Source organism: Triturus cristatus, chromosome 10 (assembly GCF_964204655.1).
Source record: "Triturus cristatus chromosome 10, aTriCri1.1, whole genome shotgun sequence".
NCBI classification, from domain to species: domain Eukaryota; kingdom Metazoa; phylum Chordata; class Amphibia; order Caudata; family Salamandridae; genus Triturus; species Triturus cristatus.
The window spans coordinates 218098639-218118066 of NC_140593.1; the positions used below are offsets into that span (position 1 = coordinate 218098639).

The window sequence follows — 19428 nt, forward strand, 5'->3', positions numbered from 1 at the left end:
AAAAATCTTCCTCCTAGCCCAACATGTCCCAGGAGTCCAGAACACTATAGCAGATCTGCTCAGCAGACAAACACAACAAATCCAAGAGTGGGAACTCCATCCACAAGTTCTTCACCCGTACTTTCAGATGTGGGGGCATCCACAGATAGACCTCTTCGCCACCCACGAAAACGCAAAATGCCCCAGCTTCGCCGCCAGATCTCCACACCCATTGTCCAAAGGCAATGCGATGACTGCACCTTGCAGCCGTAGCAGCTTACCTACAAAACAGGCAACGTCTATCACTCTTTCGAGTACCTGCCATAAAAGCCTTCATGGAAGGCCTCAAAAGAATAATTCCCCCCAGATTGCCACCCTCACCTGTGTGGAACCTAAACATCGTTCTCACTAGACTAATGGGGCCACCCTTTGAACCTCTACACAAATGTGAACTTCAATTCCTAACATGGAAAACTGCTTTCCTTGTAGCCATCACTTCCCTCACAAGGGTCAGTGAGATACAAGCACTCACTATTCAAGAACCCTTTCTGCAAATGCACCATAACAAGGTTGTTCTCTGTACTAATCCAAAATTCCTCCCTAAAGTCATTTCTCCCTTTCACCTAAACCAATCTGTGGAACTACCTGTATTCTGCTCGCAACCACAAACCGTTGCAGAAAGAGCTCTCCACACATTAGATGTCAAACGAGCCTTACCTTACTCTACTACATCGAGAGACCAAACAACTGTTTGTTTCCTTCTCACCACCACATAAAGGCAACCCCATCTCCAAATCTGGGATAGCTAGGTGGATTGTCAAATGCATTCAGATTTGCTACCACAAAGCAAAACGAACGCTATCTGTTCCCCCTAAAGCCCACTCTACAGGTAAGATAGGAGCTTCCATGGCATTCTTGGGGAACATCCCCTTAGATATCTGCAAAGCAGCTACATGGTCAACACCGCACACTTTCACTAAACACTATTGTGTAGATGTGCAGGCTAAGCAACAAGCTAGTGTGGGCCAGGCTGTACTCAAAACATTGTTTCAAACCACTGCAACAGATATTGGTGGTCGCCACTAAGGATGGGTACTGCTATACAATCTATGCACAGTGTGTAATCTGCAGCTCATATGCCTCGAACGGCAAATGCTACATACCAGTATGCATCTGTTCTTGGCATGTAGAGCTGCAGATCTACACATGCCCACCCGCATCCCCGGCTACCTTTATCTGTTCCAGTTTACCTTATTTAGATACAACACACATGGGCATCTTCACTGTTTATTACTACGCTCCATCATTTCCCTGCAGGCGAAAAACAATCTGAGGATGGAGCCGAAGCCCATGCGCAATGCGATCCAAAGGAGGAGTCACATACCTCGTGACTTCCAAAGACTTTCCAAGAGGAAAAACAACTGCAAACATCCGGGCCCAACACCAGATGGCTATCTATGCACAGTGTGTACGTCTGCAGCTCTACATGCCATGAACAGATTCATCCTGGTAAGTAGCATTTGCCTTAGACTCTTTAGCACCCTTCTGAATCCCTGTGGCCCCACAGATCCGTGAAGGCCTCCAGTCGGATTACCACAAACAGATCCTTCCTCAATGCCATCTGTTCCTCGTGAGCTATTTCTGGTTCAGCTTTGACTCTGGGCCAATTTCAAATCCGCCACCAAGATCCAAGACGGTTTCTGCCACGTTGACCCCTGTCCCAATGGCACCAATGTTGGAGGAGGACACTGTTCCTATTGTCTTGTCTGACTCCTAACTAACTTTCTCCCGACTGTAATTGAGATTGTGTCTTGGAACAGTTACATCACACCTTGTCCTACCTTATTCAACAAAACATTGCCTTTACCTAGGAGCCGCCTTCCTGAGCTCCACCAACATTTTGGATCAGATGCTGACCAAAGTGAACCAGCTTTTGGTGAAGATGGGAATGAATTACCCCCACACTTTGATGATAATATCTACAAGGACCTCCAAGAGGCCAGTGGGTTGGTTACTTCCCCCACCGATAGTGGGTTGGGTTCTCCGCCTGGTCCCTCAACTGAAGAGACAACCTTTTTTTGCTGTGGTCACCAGATGCACAGCTGAAGTCCTCGACTTACGAATACCTGCTCTTGGGGTAAAAACAGCATCTTTATGGAAATTTTGCAACCCAGGCAGGCTTTATCCTAGCCCTTGTTAACTTTCATCGAATCCCTGACTGACACTCTAATGGGTACCTGAGCTAAGCCTTGCTCTTACCCACCTGTGAATAGACATGTGGCCGCAAGCTACAGGACTGCCCGTGATAATCCTGCTTTCCTGACACCGCACCCTACACCTGAAAGCCTGGTAGTTCAGCCATTTACCGGTAGAGTTGATCACAATTCCCCTGATAAGGAGCCGAAAAGAATTGAGACATTCGGAAAACAGATGTTCTCCTGGGCCAGTCTGGCCCTTTGATCGATCAGTGCCAGCTGCTTGCTGACTAGGTATTACCATACATCATGGGAAATAGTTGCCAAGATTTTGCCAGTAGTCCCAGACTAATTCCCTGCCAAACTGGTGCATATTTCTCAGGATGTCCAGGATGCAGCAAAATGTCATCAGGACTGGACACTACTGGCTGGGTAGTCCGGACTATCGGGTGCACTAGCGCCACATGTAGATGAGATCCATGGGCTTATCTGGTGCCATTCAGGTGTCACTTAATGTCTTTTGACTGCATTGCCTGTTTGGCGAGATGACCAATTCCACCTTGGAGTGCTTCAAAAGAAAGCACTCATAGCACTCTCCTTGGCCCTCTCTACAACCAGGAGGCATTATCCCCAACAGTATTGCCCCTTTCAACACCTTGCCAGGGGTTTGGCCTACAGGCAGTACTAAGGCCAAATGCCCCAGCAAACGGGCACAACAGTTATTTTGGAGTTGAGGACCCAGCGGACATCCTCTAAGCCCTCAGAGACCGTGAACTTCCCAGTGCCCCACCCCTCCAGCATCTGCCAGCAAGCCACGTTAGTTTGCCCTTATTGGCACACTACCGCCCACAGGAACTGGATGTTACTTCTGCTATTACCTAGTGCTGAAAAAAGACAGAGGCCTTTGTCCTATTTTAGATCTTAGACTGCTCATCTTCTTCCTGCGGAAGGACTCATTTAAGATGTTCACTCTGGGCCAGGATCTGTCTCCCCTGAATTCAGGAGACTTGATGGGGGCTTTGGATCTGCTTTCATGTACCCATAGTGCAGACCCACAACCTCTTCTTGTGGTTCAAGGTGGCCATAGAACATTTTCTGTTTGCCTTGCTCTGTTTCGGCCTCACCAGTGCCCTCCGGTTGTTCACAAGAGTGATGGTTGCAACTCACAGTCAGAGGTTGGGGGTTCCAGTTTTCCCCTACCTTGATGGCGGGCTGTTGAAGGCGGGCTCACCTCTGTCAGTCGTAGACCACCTCCAGACTACGGTGAACCTCCTCACATTGTTGTGGTTCACTGTCATCGGGCCAAATGTTGCAGCTGACTCCTTCACAGTGGCTCCAATTATTTGAAGCCATCCTGGATACAATGCAGTTTGCGGGCCTTGCTTCAAACACAACTAATTTAGGACATTTGGGCTCCAATCCTGATGTTTTAGCCTTGTTCTTGGTTACCCGGAACTTCTCGGCATGAGCACTTGCTCATGTGATTAGGCTATCAGTTTGGTCGGATCTCTTGCTGCAGAGCAGGGTTCTGCAACCAGGCCTGTGCAATGTGCACCTCCATGTGTGGTGACTAAGCGGTGGTTGTTGACTACTTTCGATTCTCCTGAAGTTGTCATCCTAGCTAACAGGCGTTCTTCTACAAAGTCTGTCGACTCCTGGCACTTACAAGACAAGTGTGTAGCCTGGTGTGAGACCCGCAATATCAACCTATTGCAGGTCAGTTTGTCAAATGCATTTATTTTTATTTTTATCTCTAACCCAGCAAGGAGTTGCAGTGAGCACCATTAAATGTTACTTGTCTGCCCTTTTGGCCTTCTTACATTTACTGGACCAGCCACCTTTATTCAATTCACCTGTTTAGAAAAAGGTTTCTAAAAGGTTTGACTTATTTGTTTCCTTTCAAAACCTTAGTGATACCACAGTTGTATCTTAACGTTTTCTCATTTTCCTCATGCGCACTCCATTTGAACATATGCACAGCTATCCACTACTTATAATGACTCCAAAGACTGTGTTTTTGGTCGAGGCGAAGAAAGGGAGACCACAGGGGAATTTTGAGAAGAATTGTATTTGTAAGAAGAATTGTATTTGTAAGTAGTTATTACAGCACTACAGTACAAGTCAAGGTACAAGTGGCCATAACACTCAAGTGAGCACTGGGCGTGCTAGTGATAGTGAACGGCGCAGTGACACAAGGGAGAAGAACAGCGTGAACGGCGAAAATAATAAGGTAACGATGTGGTCAAAGAGACAAAAAATTATTATATACAGTGTAGGTTCTTAAACAATTAATAAATTGACCACAGCAATGCCAAAGTTCTTTGCTGGGGGGTCAACGGCGTTTCAGCCTGATTGATTCCAGGCCATCATCAAGACAATGGTCAAAAATATTTTAAGAGTGCTGTAAAGGGGAAGGGAGAGAAGTGCAGTCAGTGGAGGAAAAGTGGCCCGAAGAAGGATAAGGGAACAGGTTCAGGCAGTGAACAATTACCTGAACATAGCATAGGGTAGATCAAGAAGTCCAGGCAAGACGGGGTCAAGGGTTAGAGTAGGGGAGAAGAAGCGCAGTGTCAAGTCAGCGCGTGATTAATCCTGGAAAGGAAGGAAAAAAAAAGGGTGGGGGAGAGGAAACACGGGGGTCAGAGTAAGGTGCCATGAGTATATGAGTGCTCTGAGAGGGCCGTAATGTGGTGAGAAGGCTGGTACACAGTAATTTACCCAATCAATGCATAGGAGTCGGCATGGTGTTAATGGGTATGTCGATTCGACGGAGGACAAGGTGGTACTGTAGTGGTTCCAAGTACCGGGGGAATGAATCCAATCTGTGTTGTCAGAGAAAGAAAAGGGGGGGGGGGATGACTAGCGGTAGTAATGTGGCATGATATGGGCCCAGCAGTGTCAAGACATACCTTGTTGAACAAGAACCGGGCTTGCTCCGCTTTAGTTTTCTAGCGCTGCTCTCATTCTTATGCAACATGTTTGCATCTTAAATTTACACCAGATGGATGAATTCCCATTTTTTAATTTGACATTATGTGCATTACTACTTTTATTTACATTTTTTGTTCGACAAATGGAATATGTTTTTGCAGTGGAGAAACCATGTATCAATGTTCAAGTGTTCCTAGGATGACGAATCTACTTGCAACATCTAAGTAAATAAACACACACACATAAATTATGGATATTCTCATATCTTTTGCACGAGGCACCTCCCCAGGAATAGCTACACAACTTACCACAATCCTACATTTGCAATGGAAAAACCCACTTATCCTGATTTTGGGATGGAGAAATGGTAAAATGTTCTTGAAAATGTATGTATTTGCCTAGTACATATAGAGCTTAGGTCCACAAATAGCTTTGTGAATCGTTTTTTTTTTTTATACAAAGGAGTGACATTTTGCACAGGCGCAAGGATTTAGGAGATGTCTCACACTGTAAGATATTGTAAATTAGCCCACCAGCCGAACAGATGAAAATTAGATGGCTAAAGTGAGTACTGTGTGGTATCCATTTGCATATATTGATTTCTTCTCCACACTTTCTTCATTGCTGTTTAGTTTATTAGTTCATTTAGTCTGTTTTAATTCCCACCAATCCGGTTTTATGCTTCTCCATTTGTGCCAGCATCGTTAGAAACAAACTGAATCAATTTGGAGTTCATTACATGCTCTGTGATAATATTCCCAAAAGTCAGCAAAGTTCCCAGCAGTTTTCAAAAATCTCAAGACCAGATTGGCTAGACTTTTGCTGTTTAGTGCCCATTCCCTGCAGCATGTAGGCCATCTCTTTACCTACTTTACCAATGGGCGGCAACTCCCGTAGAATTGAGTTGCAATTTTATTACCCTGTGCCATGTCAATGTGGTGGTTGTCCATTTCAGAAGCACCTGATAGTACCAAATCCAGTTAATCCCAGGCTCTGGGCAGGAGTTGATGGCTTCTCGAGACTCTTCGGCTCCAGACTTTCTCTAAGAAATCAGCTCTGTAAGGGATTACCCTGTACTCCAGCTCCTTAGTAAGAGAGGTAGGGTGAGTTCTGGTGACGGGTGTCTCATGGAAATAGACTCGAAACATTGATTGCCAATTTCTCTGTAGGCTTCATCCACACTTGAAAGAAATCAAGAATAAGAACTTGTTAACAATTCTAATAATGAGAAATCAGGACCATAGAATCAGGGTTTCGACTCTGTCTCGGAAAAATTCCAATTCAGCATCTCAACATAGAACTAGACGGGAGGCCACCCCCAAGTTGAACTAAAGACATTGCTCCCTCTCCACTCCAGTTCTTCCCAGAGAAACTTAAATGTAACGAGGAGTGCTCAACCAACCTTTACAGGTATATCTCCCATTCATTGAATATCATCAGCACAGCACTTGGATGAACTTACATATGTAATACATTCCAGTACATCGATAGCTTTGGTCAGAGGACTGAACCTACCTAACAAGGCTGAATCCAAGTGTGAAGTTTTCCTGCTACCGAATGTCACAGATGAGGATAATTTTACAAAGCATATTGGAGTGATGGTCCTCTGGTAATAGCCTTATTGTTATTAGAAATTTCTTTTCTCTTGGATATTGTTTTTAATAACTGAATCCGGTTTTAATTGACTTGGACTCCATCTTACATTTCTGATCGTCTACTGATCCTTGATTTCTTCCTCTTGGTTGACTATATCCATGTGTCAATGAAACAAGGGTTTAAGCCTGTACACACACTCCTTCCTATGGAGCCAGTGGTTTCATTGCATCTACATTGCTCCAATGGTATAAGGTGAATGGTTACTTCGAAATACTTAAGTTCCAAGTGCAACATTTACTGATTTCGAACTCTGAGAAATGGGATTTGTTAATCAGATTTCATTTTTAGTGTATCTTTTCTGTGCTTCATATTTTTTGTGTATCCTTATTCAGCTTAATTTGTTTTATTATGATTTCATTATGATGCTTAAAGTGGATCAGTTGCTGCTTGTGCATTACTTTATATCAAGCTAATGACATATGATTGTGCGTTTTGAATAGAAAATTGGAAGCTTTTAATTTTGCTATGAGATTTTCTATCTTTCTATTATTATAACATCGCTCAATAAAAAAAAAAGAAATCCCTAGGCATAATACTAATAGCTGCCTTAAAACTTTGGTTATGTTTTCCTTGTTCTGGTACATGGGTTTGCATGTTTGCTGACCCGGTGTCATTTGATAACTCGTATCTATGGTATGTTTAGCTAATTGTATGGGTGTTCTACTGGATTTCTACATTTAAACATTATGATTCTCAAATTTTATTTTTAATTTAGTTCAATTTTTCTACACCGTGAATGTGGTCTTAAGAAAGTCAGAGCGCCTTAGTTGACCAACGAAGTTCTTACACAGTAATCCAGTCCAAGGTGGCAAAGGAAATCTACACAAGAGTGAAGGGTACAATAGCATAATATTTACAGTCCAGTATGATTACAATGAGAGATGCCGAGATAGTAAATAGCAAGCATTGCTTAAGTTAATAGGTCTATTATGATATCTCACATTTTTCTTTCACCCACTACAGTACATAGCAATGGGCAGTATGTCATCCCACTTCAGCCATTGGCTAAATTCACTGTGAGTAATGTCATTCTGCCCTTTCACTAGGAGCAAATGCACACACAAAATAGTCCCCTTAATTGTCAGGGTTTACTGTGGCAATATCTGTTTTTGAGACAAAACAAATGTTTTTGCTTCAAGACAATTTTTTTTGTTTAGTTCTGTAGCAATCAAGTGTTACAGAAACCATGACAAAACATAAAAACAAGCATTGACGTACATCTATTAGCTTTTTCAGTGCTTGTTAAAATATTGCTTTTGGGTGTGTGGGCTTTCCTTAAAGCCATGGCATTTTGTGCCAGCTTCCGTGACTTTGCCTTTACTTTACTTTGGCTTTTGTGATAAAGTGAGACTTTAAGTAGCCCCCTATTGTAACCTCTCCCTTGTTCCCTCTCGCTGTTCCTGCTTCCCTTCCTCCCCAAGCATCCCCACCAGAGAATGATGTAGTGCCAGAGTTACTCACTGCCACTTCTCGTACTTTTGAGTTTTCCAGTGCTTATTGATTTATATCACAAGCATTGCCAAAGCCAGTAGCGTTGTCCATCCTTGAAGGTTGATAATTACAGGTGACCACTAAGCATTCTATTGCATGCGATTCAGCCATCTTTTAATGGTTGTTCATAAAGCTTAAAAAGTCATTTCTAGATGGGTGCTGAGCATGTGCGTACATGTACAGCAGCCACCTTGTTGTGATTTTTCTCAAGCTTTGTAAACCATCATTGCAAGATTGTTGCAGGGTTTCTGTTTGGAAACAGAACTGTGCCTTGGGAGAACAACACAACAGAATGTAGGGACTGAGTCTCTCTACCACATCAGTACCTGTAGGCCCACATCCGACTAGCTCACAGTGCCTCACCTGCACTCCTAACCTTTCCAGAGTAACAGGTGATTTTGGCAAACCTAGAATATGAACCTCTAGTCCCCAAGGGAACCGTTAAAACAGATTATCACCTTTCGTTCTGTCTCATGCGTGTCCATAGTAAACAGAAGAAAGACCCAAAGGAAGTTTTCAATATATTGATTGAAACTAATATAGTCTATTTTGAAGCAGGTGTTCTGCGATTAGTAAACAGATACAACTAAGCAAAGTCATCAACATTACTAGCAGGCTGAAAACCATGTACAACCCGACCATGACAACTAATATATTTAGCTGAGCCTGCCCTCACTATGTGAACACAGTGATATATTAGTGATCTCTGGGATTAGCACCAGACTCCATGCCTGGTGTGTGTTGTTAGGTTATCCGCATCATATGTGTAAAGTCAGTTTACGCAAGGCCGCTTGCTGCCTCCTTTCCAAGACTGATCTCTCTGCCGGAATTCTCCCTTCTTCTCTCTAAGTGGCTTGGACGCAGTTTATATGATAAGAATATGATAAGAACTGTTGTGTTAGAAACTGCAGCTGTGCTACTTAGTTGTGTCTAAAAGTGTTATGAAATGTTGCTGACCACGCACAAGAAAACAGTACACGGTGTTGTTTGACCTTGTATGAAATGTTCAGGCTGTATCCCAAGAAAAGTCACTAAATAACAAATAATATACACAGCATATTTCAAAAATAATATGTCACAAAAGCAAATGTGTTATGTGTAGCTGTGCGAAGCTAAGGAAGCCCAAAGCTGCTCATACAAGCAACCAAGGGAGAACCAAAGTAGGGCCAGAAGTGGAACTACTACAAGATGGCTGCTCTGCACGTACATGATCCCTTACTGCCATCTGGGGGAACAAGCCTTTAGCAAATCCAATGCGTGGGTTCCCAGCATTAAAGATGAGGCATCTTTGCTCGCCCAAAGCCTGTTTTGTGACTTGTATCAGTTTTATCTACCAAGATGGCTCGGCACCATCTGCTGTAATCAGGAAGTCAGAGTTCAAATCCCAGCAAGACATTATAAACCTTGCCTAATTCTATGATCCGTAAAAGTTTTAGCATTAAATAGGGTAATAATAATACCTATGCAGCTTGAAAAACTATAAAAAAAATTCTATTCTCATTTTTAATGACACCTTTCTTCTCCAGATATGTACAGAGGATATTTTTATGATGTATTCTGATACTTGCTACTTTTATTTGATGCTATGTGTTTGTTTTTATTTTTTTATGACTCTCTTGCGCTTCGTTTGTGTTTCATAGAAAGCTAGCATAAATTAGAACTCTCATTTAAATTAAATTTTGCAACTATCCTGATGCCGTCATTGGAAACATACGTGTCATTTACAGAAGTTGGGGAATACATTTAACTGTGCTATATCTTTATATTTCCAGGGAGAAATAATTGCCATGGATAAGATTGCAAACAAAGTCGACAAAATTAAGCACAATGCTGCAATATTAAAATTAAAATCAATTAAAGCATTCTGCTACAATGGGACGAAGGCACTTGCATCAGAGAATTTGAGTGACTCTGCAGGTAATGTAAATGCCTTTCTTGGTGGGAAATGCTCCTTGGGACACATGTCTCAGATACAGTGATAAAATCAGATATATTGGGGCGTTATGTTTGTACTAAGCATTCAGTAAAAGTGGTTGCAGTTTGCTCACTGACTTAACAAATGCATTGTTTTTTTACAAACCAACATCTATTCAAATATTTTGATTTACAAAATTCGAATTGGTTGTCGGTCTCAATTTGACCTTTCTCGCTAATATTCATGAGGCTAGTCGTAAATTGCAACTCATTAACAATAACTGCTATCGTAGGGATGGTGGCCTGCTGGGGTGAGCAGTCCAATATGTCTGTGCATGCCTTTAAATAAAGCTAACTGTTTTTTTGTTTGTTTGCGTTTTTTTAATGCAGCCTGGTTTGCTTAAAGGAAAACAGGATGAGTTGATTTTTTTTGTTTAATATAGAAAGAAAAGTTGCTAAAACTCCCATAGACTACTGCCTACTCCTAAACATGTTTTTACAACAATCACAAAGGGGAATGGGTCCCAACCTCCTTTGAGTTGTTGGTAACCTATCAATGATTAACCGTTGATACATACCAATTGAAATTGGAATGTCCTAAACACGCTCCTTACAATTTGCGATTCGGTATGTAGTCACAAACGTATTTTACGATTCATTAACAAATCAGAGCCTTTGCGACCTCAAACCAGCTTTGAACGTAAGGCCCTAAAAGCATTTTCTATCAGTTTTTGCTTTCATTCACCTGATTATCATTTTACTTGCAATTCCAATGTTATAAACTATTCGCTAGAATGACAGCTCAGTGAATCAAATGTATGCCACTGATTTCTGCTGTGGCCAGAAGATAACAGGCTCTAATTCCTACAAAGCTAACTCAGGTTGAGTATCATTAATTGTAATAACAATAGCACATTTTATTTAGAAGGCTTAGAGACCTCAATAAAGTTGTATGAAAATGTTTGTTTAGAGCACCTACTTCTGGTAATATCTGTATATATAGATATTTGTACAACCACTAAACAACTGGATTTCGGGCTCACTAACCGGATTGCATTCTACTGTTGTCTAGGAAGCATAGGCTTTGCGCTTCTTCCGAGATTACCAGTGTTCAGTGTAAAACATAAATACCCAGGTTCCAAGAGATACCAGGATGCTCAGCGTTGTGTGTTTTTGATACAATTTCAGGTAGATACCCCATTTATGGTAAGAAGCCAACTCTAATTGAAATTTCAGATTCCAATACACATTTTATGTGGGATTAATATAAACGGAAAATACTTGTGACCTTTGACACCTTTTACTGTAAAAGTGACCGACTGTGTATCGAAATAAAGGCTACGAAGATATTCGTGATAATACAGGCTTACCTGCAAAAATGGTTGGGTGGATCATTTGTAACTACTATGTATGCATGCTATTTGGTGATTGGGGTTGTGTTTTTTGGCTGGAGTTGGAAGTGCCAACTTCTATTTGTAATGCTAGTCCATCTAGTTGTGAGAACATCAAGATTTTACGACCAAGCATGGATCACTTTGGAAGTTACTTATAAAGCAGGACCCTAAGCCATATGTTTAACTGATTAAATGTTGACCAAGAAATCTATAGTAGCACCTGAAGAAATCAATCATTGTCATTGCTAGGACAACTGAAGTCCAGGACTTTGTTAGTTTAGTAGCTATGGGGCACATGCATCTAGATAATTACTGGTCGCAAACGGGCCGATTTCGCAGAATCTGCCCCTTTGTGACCAGAAATTAGCCTTTTGGGATGCATCAAGCCCAAAGCCATTTGCAAAATCGGTAATTGCAAAATTTGTGATTACCTATTTTGCGAATGCAGTTAGGGAATCGCAATTTGCAATTCCCTAAATGAAATGCAAAAAGCATTCTCAGAATGCGACTTTGCATTACAGAATATCAAATTACCATCAATTTGAAGTTGATGTTATTTGCAGTTCCTTCGAAAAATGCACAAAATAGTATTTTTCTAAGTGCCATGTGGTGCACACGCATGCCCTTAAGGCGTGTGTGTGTGTGTGTGCCACATGTGCAAACATGCCAATTTTGGGGGTGCATCAGGCTGGCCTTTTGGCCCCCTGGCACCCTTGAAATTGCATTCGCAATTTGCGATTACCTATTTGGTAATTGCAAATTGCGAAAGCATTCCCATTCATTCCTATGGGCCTCTAGGGCCGCAGGAATGAATGGGAAAGCATTAAATTGCGATTCACTATTAGGGAATGTGTAGGAATAGCATTTTTTTGGGCGATTCCGGCATGCATAAGGAATTGCGAGTCCTTAATAGCGATTCCTTAATAATTGCTATTAAGAAATCACAATTCCTTACATTGATGAATGTGCCCCTTCGTGTTCACTCTAAGAGCTCGAGGAGCTCTGACACCGGGACTCAGCACCTTATTTTTTTCGTGTGGTTAGGCAGTGATCTTTTGTGGTAGCTTGTAATAATTGAACAACAAGATTTCCTTTACTAGGGACCTACTGGTAATACAAATATGCCAGTCATGGATAGCCAATCACAATATCAATTCACACAGGGAGCACTTGCACTTTGACACTGATCAGCAGTGGCAAAGTGCTCAAAGCATCTAAACCATCGAAAACAGAATCCAGCACAGTGTCAAAATTACAGGAGGTAGAGGCCAAAAGTCAGGGGAAACCACGCCAGGTCTAACAAACCCCAATGGCCCTCACTTGATACTTGATGCCGGCATTCATAGACCATGAATTTCAGAATGCATGTAATCACTGATCAGGAAAGAAAACTCAATCCATTCGGAAAAACGTGCATATGTGCAAGCAGACCTAATTATCACATTGCAGTGAACAATGACATGGTCATTTATGTTTGAAACTTGTACCTAGATAAACAGCTTATATAATTTGAGATGGGGGAACCTTGGAGAGACAATATACAATAATTATAACAGTTTTGATCAAGTATGAGGGTCTCTGTTCACTTTTTGTAGTTTCCAACTCTAGACAGTATATTTACTAGCTCTGCTTGTGTTGAGTCATGCTTGTCTCTGCAGAAAGGATATATTCCACGGTGAGGTCTCCTTTCCTTGTTTCTTGGCCTTTGTCACAGTTGGAATCAAGCCATCAATTAACTTTAAATGGTGTCGCTGCATATTGCAAAATGTTTCCTTTTAGAAGTGTTTTTGATGGAGGCTGCAGGTCCAAATCTCCCTTCTAGTAAATATTTTAACTGAAAATGTTGATAAATGTTCCAAACACATGGTTGGAGCACTTTCTGCATGTTTATAAGAACACGCTGTTCAGAATGTAATTTCTTTCAGCAACAACAAATATTGCATGAAGCTCAAGGATCTACACAGATATTTAGCGTGAGACTCGAGGCAGTCAGTCTATCACAACACATGCTGGTTGGTACGTATAGAATGCCAGCGATAACCACTGAAGGTAGCACCTGAGTTCTGTACAGGAGGAGAAGGCTCCTCGACTTAGTAGATGTGCAAATCAAACCGTACACCTTCAGGGTGAAGAGACAGGCGAGAGTACAAACCAATGGCATTAGCTGGAAGAGGGAATGCTGGTGAGTGCCCTCACTGAAATCTGCTTCATAATAATCAACTCCACCACCCATTATATTAATGACTGTAAGCTTTCTTCCTTATTAAGGTATGCACATGTTGTAATTGAAGTAGTCCTAGGGCACAGGTACTAGTTTCAATAAACTGAAAGCCCTATCTTTGTACTTTTGCTTCATATTTGGAGGCAGGCAACTGACAATCCAGTTTAAAAGATGCAAGAACACATATCTAATAGAGACATCTAGCCGAAGATTCCTTTCCTTAGAATATTCCCCAGGTGTTAGACTGGATCCGTAAAATCCTGAGAAGTACCTCTGTGTGCCGGTATGTAGCTTTATTCGGCTCAGCGTCATCCCCACTGAAAGTGACGTGCACGGTGCCTATATAGGCGCCACCTCAGCGTGCTGACATCAGTTCTTTTCTTTCTATACCGTCAGCGCAGATCTAGAAACAGCTACCTCAGTCCATTTTTTAGCACTACTTTTTTCAAACTTTAGATGAAATTGTTTCGCGCTTAATCTCCCAGTGTGTAAAAGGGATGTCCCCTAAAAGACATTTGGGGTTTAAACCCTGCAGATCATGTCACAGTCAGTTAGATGTCTTTGACAGACCCCCACCTGATTTGCCTCTGGTGCCTGTATCCAGCCATGACTCCAAGGACTACCCCAACTGATGAGTGGTGAACGCTAAGGCGGTTCAGGCGCACTCCATGAAGCTCTTGGTTTCCCGACGTCAACTCTGCAATGCTATAGCTCCCAGTCGCAAAGAAGGTCCTGTGCCCACGCTGAGCCATACCCAAATGTCATGATCATACTCCCAGTCGTCGGGTAATTCTCACAAAAAGTCCAAGTTGTTGAAATTGCTCTTTAACTTTGCCATGCCAATCCAAATCTTTAGACCAGGCACGGAAAGAATACCACAAATCCAGGCCCCGCTCCCATGCACCAGCTACGGAGGCTGAGTCTAAGAAAGATAATACATGTACTGATGTGTGTAACATGTCCTGATATTGAAACACTGCCAATTTCGTTTTTCATTATTGAAAGGCTATCTTGCCCCTTAGGACAGAATGGGGAATGCTTTGTAACATTTTACAAGCATATCTTCCCATAGGGATAAGATGGATAAATAAAGTTTAGGCTCTCTGAACTCAGAATTTAATAACACATCTTTTACTAAAGAGGGTTTTTAATTTGCGTGTTTGAAAATGCCACTTTTAGAAAGTAGGTATTTTCTTGTTTAACCATTGTGTGTGCCTCTGCCTGTTTGTGTATTGTCTGTCTGGTTTGGGAGTGACAGGGGCTGGGGAGGTGCATTCTCTCAGACAGCCACCGGGGGGGGGGGGGGATGATGTGTGTCCTGCCCTTCCTGGATGAGTCAGGACTGGGCTGAATAGACCTGGGCTGCATTCAGAGTAGGGGTAGGAGTTCGCACTAGCACCTTTATAGGCCCGGTCTGCATTTAGAGTGGTGGGAGGAGATTTCCCTTGTACCTGAAAGGCCCTGTCTGCCTTACACAATGCTGTCTCCACCTCCTGCCGTGCAGCTGCACCAGAGAGGACAGAACTGGTTTGGACTGGACTCAGAGGGGCATTTGCATGAAAAGTCCTTTTTGTGAGTCCTTAACAGCGATTGTTTGCGAATCGCTATTAAGGACTCGCAAAATGCAATGTATGTAGGAATCGCAATATTAATTGTGATTCCTACATATTCCTTAATTTGCGACTCGCAAATTGCGAATCGCAATTAAGGAATACCTTCCCATTCATTCCTATGGGCCTAGAGACCTATAGGAATGAATGGGAAGACATTCGCAGTTTGCCAGTAAACATTAGGTATGCGCAAATTGCGAATGTAATTTCAAGGGTGCAAGGGTGTCAAAAGGACACCCTGTTGCGCCTCTGAAATATGTATGTGTGCACATGTGGCGCACATACATGCCCTCAGGGCATGTATGCGCGCCACATGGCACTTTGACAAATGCAAAAAAGTGCATTTTTCAAAGAAATTCCAAAATGTCACCAACTTGACGTTGGTGGTAATTTGCGATTTCTTAAGCCAAAATCTTGGGTGCTTCCAGAATTGCTTTTAAGGAATCGCAATTTGCGATTCCTTAAATGCATTTTGAAAATACGGAATCGCAGATGTTGCGATTCCCTATTTTGCGAGGGCCTTCAGGGATGATACATCCCAAAAGTCCTTTTCCCGTTCGCAAACTGGCTGGTTCTGAGAATCGGCCCGGTTGCGAACGGGAAAAGGGCTTGATATATATGCCCCAGAGACCCTTGCGCAAAGAGAACATTTTGGGGTATAAGTATTAGATCTAAGAGCTGGAGAAACTGAGGAGAAGTACTGCCCTTGCTGTGTGTCTGGGGTTGTCCTGCAGTTGCTCTTTCTGCCAAGGAAAGGAGAAGGACTTTGCTGTGTCCCCTGTTTGAGGAAAGTCTCCAAGGGCTTAAGTAGAGCTTGCCTCCTGTTTTGAAACCTCAGGAGAACAAAGACTTCACCCTCCGCTCCTCTGAACTTCCTTGCTGGGAGTTCTGACCTACCAGGAGTGCCTGTGACTGTGTGGGGCCTCTGGAGGTTGTTTCTGCTGCTGGGAGCTGGATATCAATGCAATAACAAGAAAATCCATGCATCGCTCTTCTTGCAACAGTTTTTCTGATGCAACGCCGTGGTGCAGGAAGAATATCTCTGCAGCGCCATGCCACTGCTGAAACTGACGCAACGCCTGTCGCGGCTGGAGAAATCAACGCAGCGCCGCTTGACGCCGCTGCATTGTTCGCCAACGCATCTTGGGCTTCCACGCATCTTCCCTGTGCAGCAAATTTTCCCCGATGCATCACCCTCGGATCGGAGTTGTTTCAGAATCGACGCATCGCTTCCCCCCCCTACAGACCAGACCCGACGCACTGCTCCCCTGTGTTCAGCAGAACTGTTGCATCGCATCCACGACGGTCTCAGGAATCAACGCATCTCTTTGTTTTTCTACGCTTCCCATCGCTGCGGCTATTTGGCTTGGTGAATTTTGTCGCAACAACAGGTACTTTGCAAGAAATCACGCATCCATAGTTTTCTATGGACTCAGTTGCTAAAACCTTCAGAAAGTCATTTTTCTTAATACCTGTATGTTGGATTTTTGTGGTTTTGGCCTTGTTTCGTTTAGATAAAGATACTTTCTTTTTCTAAACCGGTGTGGTGTCCATTTGTGGTGTTATCACTGTGTTACTGTGAGTGTTGGTACAAATACTTTACACATTGCCTTTGGGATAAGCCTGTGCGTCGCAAGCTACCAAACGGTGAGCAGGGGTTATCTAGAGTGTGTATCCCCCTTACCCTGACTAGAAGCAAGGGTCACTATTTGGACAACGGTGCCTACCCCTGCCAGCTAGAGACCCCCATTTCTAACATAGGTGGTCAGCGGTGAGGATTTGAACTTGTATTTGTACTTGACCCACTGTGATTGGTGTAGATCACTAGTTTAGTGCAGACCACTACGCAACCACAAACTTTTTTTCATTTTTGATCTGACCCATGAGTATCCACGCACCATGTCTCTGAGTAGTAAACTAGCAGGTGAGGCTGCAGAATTGGAGTTTGACATTGAAATGTTAAGTAGTTACAATGTAGAGCACCTCAAACAGTTCTGCAGGAGCGTTGGATGTCCCATGAGGAGCATCTCTAGTAAAGAAGAGCTACAGAGGCCTTACGGGCCTGGTGAGAGGCCAGAGAAGCTGGGGAGACCGAATATGTGGATGGGGGTGTGCCAGAAGTCCGCTTCAGATCCCATGCTTGGCCTGTTGGAAGAGCAGCCTCTAGGGCTGACCACAATCATTCATCCAGGAATTTTTCTCCAGAAGATTTGGAGGAAAGGCAAAGGGCAGGCATCATGAATTGGAGGTCCTGAGACTAACCCTGGGCGCGACACTACGCTTCGCCCACGTAGTGTACGTAGCGCTGCCTGCTTCGCAGTTTTCGAAGTAGGCGAAGCAGGCAGCGCCTACGTACACTACGTGGGCGAAGCGTAGCTGCCTGCCGCCCACCACCCGCCTCCCGCCCGCCGTACTTTTAAAAGGTAAAATAAATTTGTAATAAAGCAAATTAGGCACTTACCTGACGCGCGGCGTCTCCCGGGGCTCCCTCTTCCTGTTTTTCAATTTTCCTGACAAATGCGCATGCGCGGGCGTCCGCGCATGCGCATTTGTCAGGAAAATTGAAAAACAGGAAGAGGGAGCCCCGGGAGACGCCGCGCGTCAGGTAAGTGCCTTTAATTTGCTTTATTACAAATTCATTTTATCTTTTAAAAGTAGGGTGGGTGGGTGGCGCGTAGTGGGGCTACGCGAAGCGCGTAGTGTGCGTAGATTTGGGCACACTACGTGCTGCTTCACGTAGCCCCACTACGCCCACTACGCCCCCCCTTACCTGAGACTAAAGGCAGAGGAGAGCAAGAACGCTTGTGCCTTGGAAGAAAGGAAGTTGCTTTTGGCACATGAATTAAGAATGAGAGATTGATATAGAGCTCGAGAGGCTTGAAGCCATGAGTATCTTAGCCAAGAAAATGGAAAAGTGTTCAGCTCATGTAGTGAGCTTGGCTGGTCTGGAGGTGGAGTCCAGCTCAGATGGTGGCAGCAAAAATGTAGTGTCTAGTGCTGAGAGAGTAGTACACACACCCAGAGATGAGGCGCCTGACTTGAAGGAGGGGGTTGACATACACCAAGGGGTTCAGGGTTATGAGGTAGCTCCAGTGGGGGACAGTGTCTCTAAGGTATATTGGGGAACTGGCACAGGGGTTCATATTTCTAGTGGTGGGAGGGACACTCTACTGACTCTAGATGAAAGGTGCAGGGAGAGGGGTTCCCCCATGGTAGAAGCCTTGGTATGTGAGTATAGAGACGGCCCAGAAAAGTGTGGGTTGAGTGACAGAAAAAGACAGACTCTGTTTTGCCAGTCTCAGCAGGGTGATGTGAGGTACTTGTGTGAGGCACTGGATGGTGAGGCAAAGAGTAGCTTGGTCAAACTTGTGTGGGGCTGTGTGATTCAATTGTTGGAGAGCATATTTTAAGTCCCTTTTTCCAGAGCTATGCCAACAGCCGGTGGAGTGTGAATTATCTGACCCCAGGGAAATTGCACTGGAGGTAGACCTTTTGGTGGATTCCAGAGGGTCTGAAGAAGTTTTTGGTAGTGACCCTGAAGGAGGTGGCTCAGGTTTTCTCCAACCAAGTGCGGTGGGGGAGGGTTTTGATAACCCAGATAGGTCCCAGAGTAGTGGGTAGGGTGTAGAGTCCCATGTCCTGTCTCAGAAAAGAGGGAATGGGAGTGCGCTATGTCCCAAGGTGCCCAAAACCCAGTCTCAAGGCCTGGTTGGTTCCATGAGGTAATACCAGGAGGGGGGGGCCTAGTGTGTACCGAGAGGCCATTCCCGGAGGGGGATTCTAAGGTTTCAGTTGAGCTGGGGGGAGACTGCTGTAACCAGCAACCCACCAGTTGTGGTGTCAGGCAGAACCTCTCCATTTGGGAGGGTGCATGAGTTCAGAGAAAAGGGTGAGGGGGATGCAGTCCTCAGTGGACGGACCAGTGGGTCAGGAGTTGCCAGCTCTGAGGTCAGAGCACCCCAGGGCTGACTCTGGTGAGGGCAGTTCTGGCCTGGGGGGTCTTCCTGCTCTGTCAGGTGGACAGGAGGCGGGAGGCC

At 43.9% G+C, this 19428-nt stretch overlaps 1 protein-coding gene across 2 annotated transcripts in view; it reads left to right on the top strand.

The window, feature by feature from the left end:
- The window catches only part of NSUN6 (NOP2/Sun RNA methyltransferase 6), a 125726-nt gene that overhangs the window by 70258 nt on the left and 36040 nt on the right, over positions 1-19428 (top strand). For both annotated transcript variants that reach the window (XM_085630830.1, XM_085630829.1), the window contains one exon: positions 10025-10169. In XM_085630830.1, the coding sequence (XP_085486956.1) occupies positions 10025-10169 (145 nt within the window). The remainder of the gene's footprint in view (positions 1-10024; positions 10170-19428) is intronic.